The sequence below is a fragment of the Anneissia japonica genome, unplaced genomic scaffold, assembly GCF_011630105.1.
Source record: "Anneissia japonica isolate Jap-2015-1 unplaced genomic scaffold, ASM1163010v1 scaffold288142_len361356_cov169, whole genome shotgun sequence".
NCBI classification, from domain to species: domain Eukaryota; kingdom Metazoa; phylum Echinodermata; class Crinoidea; order Comatulida; family Comatulidae; genus Anneissia; species Anneissia japonica.
In genome coordinates, this window is record NW_022753229.1 from 252,893 (window position 1) to 263,953 (window position 11,061).

General features: G+C 36.4%; 1 protein-coding gene across 1 annotated transcript in view; it reads left to right on the forward strand.

Moving 5' to 3' along the window:
* The first annotated feature begins 1,926 nt into the window (after nt 1-1,926).
* Nucleotides 1,927-11,061, forward strand: part of LOC117122762 — a 32,163-nt gene continuing 23,028 nt past the window's right edge. Inside the window, exon 1 of the mRNA XM_033268504.1 lies at nt 1,927-2,022. Coding sequence (XP_033124395.1) covers nt 1,927-2,022 — 96 coding nt within the window. The remainder of the gene's footprint in view (nt 2,023-11,061) is intronic.

An 11,061-nucleotide genomic window follows, 5' to 3' on the forward strand; every position in this document is an offset into this window, starting at 1 on the left:
CATAGATGTGTATAAGAGACGACACCCAAAGCATGCTCTCACTTGTTTCTGGAAGTCAATCTTGGCAACTCAGCGCATTGAATTAACTGCAGTGCTCCAATTCCATGCAACCATTCATTTTCAGTGTGTCCAAGAGGCTTTTAAATCATCGTTCCTCATGATACATGTGATGGAGATCCTGTTAGCAACCAACCGTCGTTGCCGCTAGATTGATATTACTACAATTATGTTCGAATAGATACAAAATTTTGTATAAATTTTACTTTGAAATGAAAGATTTTAAACAAATTGGGAGATCATATGTAAAAATTATACAATTCTTAACACATTTTGAAAGCAAAAGACATATTTTCTGCCATTTGTCTTTTAACATGTAAATGTGCAGAGTGAGGTTTAATAATAATAATAATAATAATAAGATTTATTAAGCGCACATCTCCACTAAAGTGCTCAAGGCGCTTGTGAAAACCATGAAAAGCTTATCCTTTTAAACTAAAGGCTACCAGAAAAACGACCATAACCCACATCACTGCTTCCGTTTACCAGCAATTTAAGGTGCAAAGACCGGCTAGTACATAACTCACAGGTGTTCTCAGTTTTGTGGGCATCTAACTAAACAAATTAAAGAACAAAACAAAAAAAATCAATTCACAATAAATTAATTTCCTTGAGCAACAAACAATAGATGTGTTTTCAGAGCACGTTTGAACCTGTCTCTTATACACATCTAGATGTGTATAAGAGACAGATATATATATAGAGAGAGAGAGAGAGAGAGAGAGAGAGAGAATAAATCTTATAGATCTCTGGCAGTCTACTCACTTGCAATATTAGTGCTATATCAAAATGGTGACGTCGGATTCAGATAGAAGGTCCACCAACCTCAGCCTCACCATGGTTAAATGTTTATATCTAAACATTACAAAATTAGTCTAATTAATTTTTATGATCATGATGGTCAAAAATATTTGAACACTGTGTGCTTTGGTTAAAAAGTATTATCACTTACAAAATACAAACTTTTTATTCCATTCTGTGTACTTCTATGCTACGAAGCCCTACTAGGGACATGGGTTAAAAAAATTAAAAAATTATCTCGTACGTACGACTTATTATCTCGTACGTACGACTTACACATGAACGAATGGACTAACCTCTATTTTACTGGTGTGGTATATTCAGAAGTATGGAGGCAGAAAGGGAGAGACTTGTGCGCTTATATTTCGAAATTGGTTTCACGCAGAATGAAATATTATATTATTTGGCTTCCAAACATAGGATAATTTTAAGTGGTAGACATTTGAAGCGTATTTTGAAGAATTTTTCTTTAGTTCGACGTAAACAGTCAGATATTCTAGATGTAACATTATTTATTTTAGAAACTCTATCAAATTCATCTGGGGAACTGCATGAGTATTGCTGGATGCACGCAAAATGTTTACGTAATGGGTTAAGGGTTTCAAGAAAAAATGTACGCCTTCTACTCCAAATTCTTGACCCAAACTCCGTGAACCAACGGCGTCGTAGACGGTTGCAGAGGAGGCGATACCGTGGAATTGGACCCAATTTCACATGGCACGTGGATTCGTATGATAAATTGAAACCATATGTCATCTGCATAAACGGTTGTATAGATGGATTTTCCCGAAAAATGATATGGCTGGAGGCTCATCATACAAACAGTAACCCGCATTTAATTGCTGGTTATTATATAAAGGCCGTGGTAAATGCGGAAGGATGTCCGCGTCGGGTACGCGCAGATAGAGGAACAGAAAACGGAGTTGTTAAAGACCTGCAGACTTTCCTCAGGCGAAATCACCAGGACAGTTTCGCAGATGACAAAACTTTATATACGGTAGGAGCATAGCAAATCAAGGAATAGAAGCTTGGTGGAGCATTTTGAGAAAGGAGTGTGCCCAATACTGGATGAATTTATTCTCAGAATTGAAGGATAATGATCTGTTTAATGGAGATTTCTTGGACAAGAACTTGATCCAGTTTTGCCTAATGGAAATTATACAGGTGAGGGTTTCTGGATCTGAAGCTGAAATATATTGGTATAATTAAAAAGTTTTCTGAAAAATGCAGCATATCGTCAGTCAAGGGCGCAGATCTGTTTTGAAAAGTTGTGGGGGGGGGGGACACTTTGTGTGACCACGCCCACCTCAGCTTACCATGGTTGGATGGCCGTGGTCAAAAACATTGAGGAAGATAGCTCTATGGTCGAAAATGACACTGCTATAATGAGAAATTGTGAGGTACCACAGAAACTTTAAGCTTAATTAACATTGTGCTGAAAGAATTTCTCCTTCAAACAATACCTACAAAGAGGTACAAAGATGTAAGGTGAAAAGAAAATGAGGAAATAGTACCGCTAGATGGCCTAAAAAGACACTTATAATTTGAAAAGTATGTGAAAAAGTGTGTCAAGATTGGTTCTCTGCCAGTACAGTGATCTTTTCCTAAAACCTGGTCGTTTATGCAGTTCAGTTCAGCAATTTTCACTTATCAATTACATTGCATACGAAAAGTGTCGGGGGGACGAACCCTCCTCAAAAATATGTGGGGTGCCCGTCACCCCGTGATCTGCGCCCACGTTGTCAATGCCTCTCTAACTATGGACCACGGTTTTGTCTATCTCGTCGTGAGCTCCATATAACTTTCGAAAAATAGCGGCTTATTTTGAAAATAGTGGGAATATACCGGTACCGTAAATGCACAATGCTAAAATAGGCGCCGCTCTTGAGATAGACACCGCTCTCGAATAAGCGCCGCATTAACCCACTGAGAGTGAACCTAATTTTAATACAGTAGAACCCCTATTAAGGGGACACCTTCGGGACCAAAAAAGTGTCCCAATAATAGGGGTGTCCCCTGAATAGGGGTACCCCTATCAAGGAGACACTAACCAAAAATGTGAAATTGTCCCCTTAATAGGGGTTTTGGCATGTTTTCATACAAAAACAACATACATTCTTTATAATTTTGTTTTGATAGTCATAAGAATCAGTTACAGTAGAATTAGAACTAATTTATATCAATAATTTGCAATGTAAATACATTTATGATAATATAATAAACAGAATTGTACGTAAAACATCACTAGTTTATATGTTCCCAATGTTATTTTGATAAATTTCAAATTGTTGATTTTATTGCACAAATATTTTAGTTCATTCTTAATCATCTTTTCTTTGAATTCTGATCCGACTTTTTTATTTTAATGTGAAGCGCAGCGCAGGTTTCTAGCTTTTTGCACTATATAAAAATGTATGTATTATTTTTATTTCATAATGCAATGGATGACCATATATATATATTATATATATATATATATATATATATATATGTGTTTTATTTTGTGCAAGAGTCTCTAATATCAAGTAAACAAGTAAGTATATCAACATTTGATTGGTTGAAATTGTGTATTTCGGTCCGCCCATTATCCAAATACAGAATATAAGATTACGTCATTCTTTTAAAAAAAAAGAGACTTGTGGCAAGTCTAGGCGAAAGCTAGATTGACTCTTTACAGATTCTGTAATAGGAAAAGAAGAAAAAGTCAACGAGATAACTGATGGTATCCTAAGTCAAACCACTACCACTAGAAAGAAAGAAAAGGTGGCGATTCCATGCTGGCTGATAGTTATGGATTTCTGGTAGGTCCTTGTTCTGGCCTAGGCCTAGCTTAGTAAGTAGGGCGGGATAGGGCGTTGGCCTAGGCCTATATAAAAAGGGACTTAGCTGGGATGATTGATAAGCGAACCAAGCGCATATCTATGTCATACATTATAAGCTTAGGCCTAACCTTCCGTAGGTTAAGCATTAACAAGACTAGGATAAGATTCGAAAAAGGACTAAAACACTTGTATGGAAATCGACCCTTTTTCATTTTCTAAAATATGTGCATACAGATCTCTAGGCCAAGGCAAACCCCCTAGTCTAATTCTGTCTCTTATACACATCTAGATGTGTATAAGAGACAGACATAATATAATAATAATATTCTCTAAACCAATGAGTACGGTAATATTCGAAATGAATAATAGAAATGGAGGCCATTTTCCGAAAAAAAAAAAAAAAAAAAAAAAAAAAAAAAAAAAAAACTGTTTACAAGTATACATACAGAAATTTGAATTATGACATTATAATAATATGCATTGGGATACAAAAAAAAAAAACAGTTCAAGAATTATCCACTTGATATTAATTCATTTGTTGTTGCTTTGGAGGTATAAAATCGAAGACAAACTTTGCTTCATCCGGTATCGGTTTAAAGCTCCGCCCATTCATTACACACTGTAGACCCTCCGCCAATCATATGACCGGATATTGTAGACGCTTGACCAATCAGACGGCTTATTATTGTAGACTGCAAAAACACACTAATATAGACTCGACTTGGGTGTAGGTCACTTCAACCTCAACTATAAGTTATGGTAGTGGGGACTGCACTCCAATAATTAAATAATTAAAGAAAGAACAAGACGATTTAAATGTTTAAAACAAATCATAATGCAACATATTTCGTATACATAAATACACACATGCATACATATATCACTTTCCCATATTGTCATACACCTATTTACCCACTAGTAACATTAGAAGAATACTATGTGATGCTATGCGAAAATAAATTGTTGGTTGGGAAAAGCGATTCTGTGCATATTTATTTACTTATTTATTTATTTATTTGTTATAAATTCGGCATATACAGAAAATATTCGACACATCCTTGTACAAATATTTAAAAAGACAAAACAATTAAGTACAAAAAAGAATAATGGGCTAAGAGCCCGACGCCAGAGTGAATACATTACTTTCTAAACCACTAACCTGGAAAAACAATGAAAAACATTAATCCAACATAACAAACGCCTCGAGTATGCCCCTCTCCCACCTAGGTTGATTTCATCCAAGAGTCACACGAGTTCCCCGAGTTAAAAACTCGTGAAACCCGATTTAATTCGCTTGGAAAAAGACCTCTATACGAGCTTACTGCGTGTTAGTCATGAGTGAGGTTTGACCTTACAGAGTTAGTTACGAATTATGTACTAATTATGCCGAGCGAAACAGAGAGTTTACTACGAGCTTTACGGGATTATTACGAGCGTAACGAGTTTTTACCGAATTAGATACGAGTTAAGTACGAGCATTCCAATCAAATGTTCCTGGTGATCGTAACCAACTCGGTGCACTCGTACTTAACTCGTACTCGTTTCGGGGTGCTCGCACCAAACTCATGGATTACAAAACCGCCAACGAGTATATGCCCCTTTCCCACATTCACGATTTTTGCTACACAGAGCACGATTTTTCAATTTTAAAAAATCGCAATGGCGTCGTCGTAAATGTCGTGGTCAAAAATAATTAATCGTATTGCATCGTACTGGATCTTGATGTCATCGTGATGCAGCACGATTTTTTTGGAATGTTCTAATAAATCGTGCTCAATCGTAGCCGTGAAAAAGATCTTGGTCTACCGCAGCGGCATCGTGTGAGTGGCGTAACGTTGTCGTCGTTTGTCGTGACCGTGTCTTGTCCATTTGTACTACCAACAACACCTACGACAAGCCAAGAAGTCGCTGCGGTGCTGAGACGATTAGATACGATGCCACCAGGATACCACCAAGACCGTGGTTTATATCACTTGGCTCTGTGTCAGAAAATTTTTTCAACACACTGAACAATTCCTTGCTCAATTGGAGGACGTTTCTGAAGCCTCTTGGGTCTTCTCTATTTAACTCTACTCGTAAGTGTTCATACTGTCTAAAATACAGACGAAGTAAGAGCCATGGCTGTACCCATACAATTCGTTAGGCTTATGAATTCGACGTGACTGACGCTTACTCTTGACATGCTCTTGATAATCAAAACTGTAGCAGCCAACAAATTTTCTTCTATAGCAGCAGCTTGCAAATATTGAGTGTGTTTGAACAGTGCGCTTTTTTGTCATGTCATTTGATGTTTGTTTTTGTGATGTGCGTCTTGTTAAATCGTGATAACGTCGAATTAAAATTTTGGTAATTCGTAGTACGTCGTCACAAATCGTAACTCTATCGTTATAATTCGTAAAAATGTCGTCGCACTATCGCATTAGTGCCGTAATACATATTGACGGCGTCCTAGTAGGGTCTTGGTGAAACGTAAAACTTGAACTTTTTGAGCACGATTTTTAAACTTTTTAAAATCGTGCTCCATCGTAGCAAAAATCGTGAATGTGGGAAAGTTAGGTAGGAGTACCATGAGTACTCTACGAGTTCCTTCGAGTAGCATTAATTTTGAACATGTTGTAAATTAGCGCCACGAGTTCAGAGCTGCTACGAGTAGGTACGAGGTCTCCCCAAGCTTCGCGAATCGTCCTACGAGTTTATGCCGAGTTTGCCGTGTTAGCAACTCGGCAAATTCTTCTACCTCGTATGCTGAAAAAACCGCTCAGTGGGAGAGACGCTGAGCTCCATGTTACAAATAGAATAGATAGTTATGTGGATGGCCGTTATGTTATTTGGAAATTCTCTAGTTGCTTGGTATGAAACACTAACACATAGAATATCTGAATTCTTTGCAATAATAATTATTCCCATGGGGGAAATGTGGCTCAGTAATTTCATTATCAATGTTTGAACAGCAAAAGCATTTGTTGAATTCAATTAGGCCAATTTGATTGAATATTGGATTTTAAAAGGCAAATGATGGTTGGCCTACCCCTGAAATCCTTTCATTGCCAGAGCTTCCGTGAATTCATTCCCAGCCCCTGCCCATAGCCAAACCAAGCACGCACATTCACCACCCCAAAGGCACATAGGGGCCTACTGGGCGTCATCTGCTGGCTATAAAATAACTATTTGTGTAAGTAGATGTTTGGATTTTGTTTAATGTGCCTTCATTTGTAGATGTATACAAGAAGATTAGGCCTATCTACAGGTGGCCGTTTATCTATCTCAATTCTGAAATTTTCTCGTTGTTAGTTACGATGCAATTTGAAAGCGTCGCATATCTGGATACATAGTAACCGTTAACCAATGGGTACAAGGGGAGCCTCATTAACGTTCCGGTACTAGCAACTCGAATACTGCAAAGAATTGTCAGCTTAATATTCATTACGTAATTTAAATTGACTGAATAGTGGTCTGAATACACAATAATTACTGGTTGATGCTTCGACGATGGAATAACTGTTGTTCTTCTAGAAGTTTCAATTCCTGCTACAAGGTAGTAAGTTAAATTCTAAAACAAACTTTTCATTTTTCGTTTTTCTATTTGGCAATGAATATTTAGCCGGTAGAGAAGCTATTGTTTTTCCCATCATTAGCAATTATTGGCGAGGGCGCCCTTCCACACTAACATTAAGGATAGGAAACTCAAGTTAACAGATTTATAAATCTCAAAAAAAGGTTTCGTATCTCAGAAGTTTATTTCTAATTCTATAATTTTGTGCATACATATAAAGGAAATAGGACACCACTTTTTACTGGCAGGATAGGATAAGGGTATCTTTGGTTTGACTCAAACAAAGGAAAATCCGAAGACTTGTTTCCAGTGCGGTCTTTCTGGTGGGGAATTGCGAGTAAATCTCCTACTCTTTTCTGAGAAGTGCACTGCGTTCTGTCCCATAGCAACCAAATCAAGTACATCTCATCCGAAAGACGGTGCGCTATCGTAACAGGTTTCATCCCAGGCTAAACAAAAGAAGAATAGGAATTGAATCAGGACCTCCACGGTTCAGCGCACACAAGTGGCTACCACCAGTTTAGCCGACTGAGCTAAGCTGCTCCCTCATAATCGAAGATAATAGTATCGTTTGTATAACGTTTGCCTAACACTTTAAAATATTTTAACAGCCACTTATATTCTAGATATTACAAACATGTTTGTAAGAGTGCACTCTTGAGAGGAAAACCAATAATTCAAAATCCAAAGTTCATTGTCGATACAATTTTTTTTTTTTCCTTTGATGCGTGTTGGATGGTACGCTCGCCTATAGCTCTGGTGGTGGACCAAACTTCTTCTCGGATAAGGGACTATAAACTGTAGGCCCAGTGTGCACAATTTGGATCATGTACGCGTTAAAGAACCCAGTACATCTTTCGAGACGAGTAGAGGGTTACCCCGGTGTACTGGTCCATTCAGTCCATGTTATGGACAGACGAGAATAGCTCCATGGTAACGGTTTACCGGGTAGCTCAGACACGAAAACCTTTAGAGGAGAAGCATGTTAACTGTATACAATAGATAGTCCACACCTTAAGAGCTGAGACCATTTCGGTATAAAGCGCTATATAAATCTAACATTACATTAAATCTTATCACTCAGCCGAGAAACTAGAATGGGAAACATGTTAAATTCATCTTTTTAATCTTTTTTAAACTTTAATAATTAATAATTTATTTATTTCCAATGTGATCTTATTAACCTCCTGTATTTTTTAGACAGCTTGGTCTTACCAGGCTTACACCCGACTACTGTGTATACAGATTATTTATCATTGTGCATTTTTCCGTTTATTCGTATATGTATTCCTTCATTCTTTTGCTTGTTCGTTCATTCATCTCGCCATCATTCCATTCATCTTTCCATCCATTTATTCATTCATTCATTCGTTGATTCATTCATTCGTTAGTTCATTCACTCATTTATTCGTTGATTTATTCATTCATTCATTCACTTCAACCATTGATTCTTTTAGTGATTCATTCATTCATTCACTTGTTCCTTCATTCATTCATTCATTCATGCATTCATTCGGTTATTCATTCACTTATTATAAGGTAATTTCTTAGCTACTTTTAGTTATATGCCTTGACCTACAGACTGTAATACACATAAATTCTACTATTACAATTTCATAAAAATAATAGAGATATGGCAAATGAAGCAACTTATCGTTAGATAAATTTAACTGCGTTAGCATAATACATTATTTAAATATCCAACATTGTTGAGCGTAGTCATTCCGATAATACAGACTGAAATAAAGTAGTGAGGCGTACACTAAATAACAGATCATAAATGAGAAGAAATATAATAGGAAATAAACATACAATAGAAGATTTAGCAGGACAAATATCAGTATCCAAATACCATACACATCGGCGTGCCATAGAGGGCTGGCTGTCATGGGAACCATAGTTTTTGTGGCGGACACGGACGAGAATGTCAACAGAAAATACAATGAAAATCTAAATAAGTGTAATAACAGGTAGCAAGTTGTGTACAGTGCATTATAAGTTGTCATCTCATGAGAAAAGGCACATTGTCGTTCAGTCCACCTTACGCTATAGTTGAGGGTTTTAACATTTATTCTGGTGAAAATGGTAAGTAAAATGCAATATAATATTATTTCTAAAACATGTGATGATCTTTACAACAGTGACGTCAGTGTGGGAGGAATCGCACGCAGATAATAAAATGGAGTGGACATTAATTTTTTAACTAATGTTAAAATTATATACAAGTCTGGTCTATTTGAAGCAAAGGCCTATATTTAAAATTTTGTTTGCTAGATTCTGAAATTATTTGTATTTTATCAAAAACAATAATTCATCACTTCAGTTACCAACCGTCTCGCATTCATTGAGCGGGAATCCAGGACCGTACGGTCCCACATTTCAAGGTGATTTGAAATGAAACACGCATTTTGTATAGATATACATGCGTGATCATATAAATTTCATATAATCATATAAATTTGTGTAAGTCTATGTGTAAAAACGAATTATCACCAATTAGGGGAAAATGTATTTAAAACTAGCAGAAATTGGTTTTATTAAAAATATTAAAACGACCATGCAGTAACTTAAGTCATTGAGAGTACAATATTTATGTGAATACTTAATTCTCTGTCGCATTACTAAAATTTGATCAGTATATTATTATGCCTATTCATTTTTTGTTTGTTTGAGTAATGAAATGTTTGTGTACATATAGTTCGGGTGCTCAAATCGAATATACAGTAAATATACGAAGTAAATATACGTGAACGATTTAAAGTGTTTTTATGGAGTTGACCGAAATAGAGGGGGCCCTGAGAAGGACAGATGGAGGGTCTATCTCAGGTGTGGTAAGCAAATGGTACCTTTCGACGGCCGGAAATGGCACTTTTAGATTTAAAATGAAAATAGAATCCTCCACTGGTTTAATAATTCAGTATATTAACAACCGAATATCTCTATCAGGTCTATTCGTATTTTCTAACTTGTATGCATATTGACGATGTCTAGGGTTCAAGCTTCTAATAATTATCAATTAATGACGAAAAGAATATACTACTTGATACATTGTAAACATAAACTTTAGAGTAGTAGAAATCATGAAAATATTCATGAAAAAGAATTAGAAGCGATTAATTACGAAAGTTCATCGATAAACGATAAGCTTAATCAAGCCTCGTAGGAAAAACACATTAATGATACCGGATGAATGTATACGTCTAATAACTTTTTATTTATTTATTTTATTTTTTATTTTTTTTACCTAGCATCCGGCCCTCCTGTCGGCAACACTGCCTAGGCCTGTCAATCTAATGAGAAATTTATTAGAGGCTTAGGCCTACCTATCGTGAGTAGGCCTACTGACCGTAATCGACACAATGACTTCACGACATGCTTGAAAAGTGATCGGTGTGTAAATTGGCACTATCACATTACATTCTATTTTGAATTTATTATAAAATTCCAAGCGTAGCTCTCTAAATAGAGCTCCCATAGATGAAATCATCAATGGACTATTTTAATGAACAGTAGCGGACCTGGCTAGGAGAATCAGGTAGTTTCAATCATTTTAATTTCGACGTTGCTTGTCGTTACTGCTGTTTGGCGAAGTGCCCTCTTTCGATATTGGTCTGTTTTGTTAATAATATGTGTTAAGCGGTGAGTTCAATTCTTTATATTGCAGTACTACTCAATATACATGTCATAGGGCCCAAGTTTCGATGACTCTACGAAAATAGTCTAAGACTATTTTATCTGAAGAGTGCTGCACCATATATGTGTAGCACGAAAATAAATAGTAATAAATACGGTATGTCTAATCAAGGCTACTGTTGAACCACTCATTTT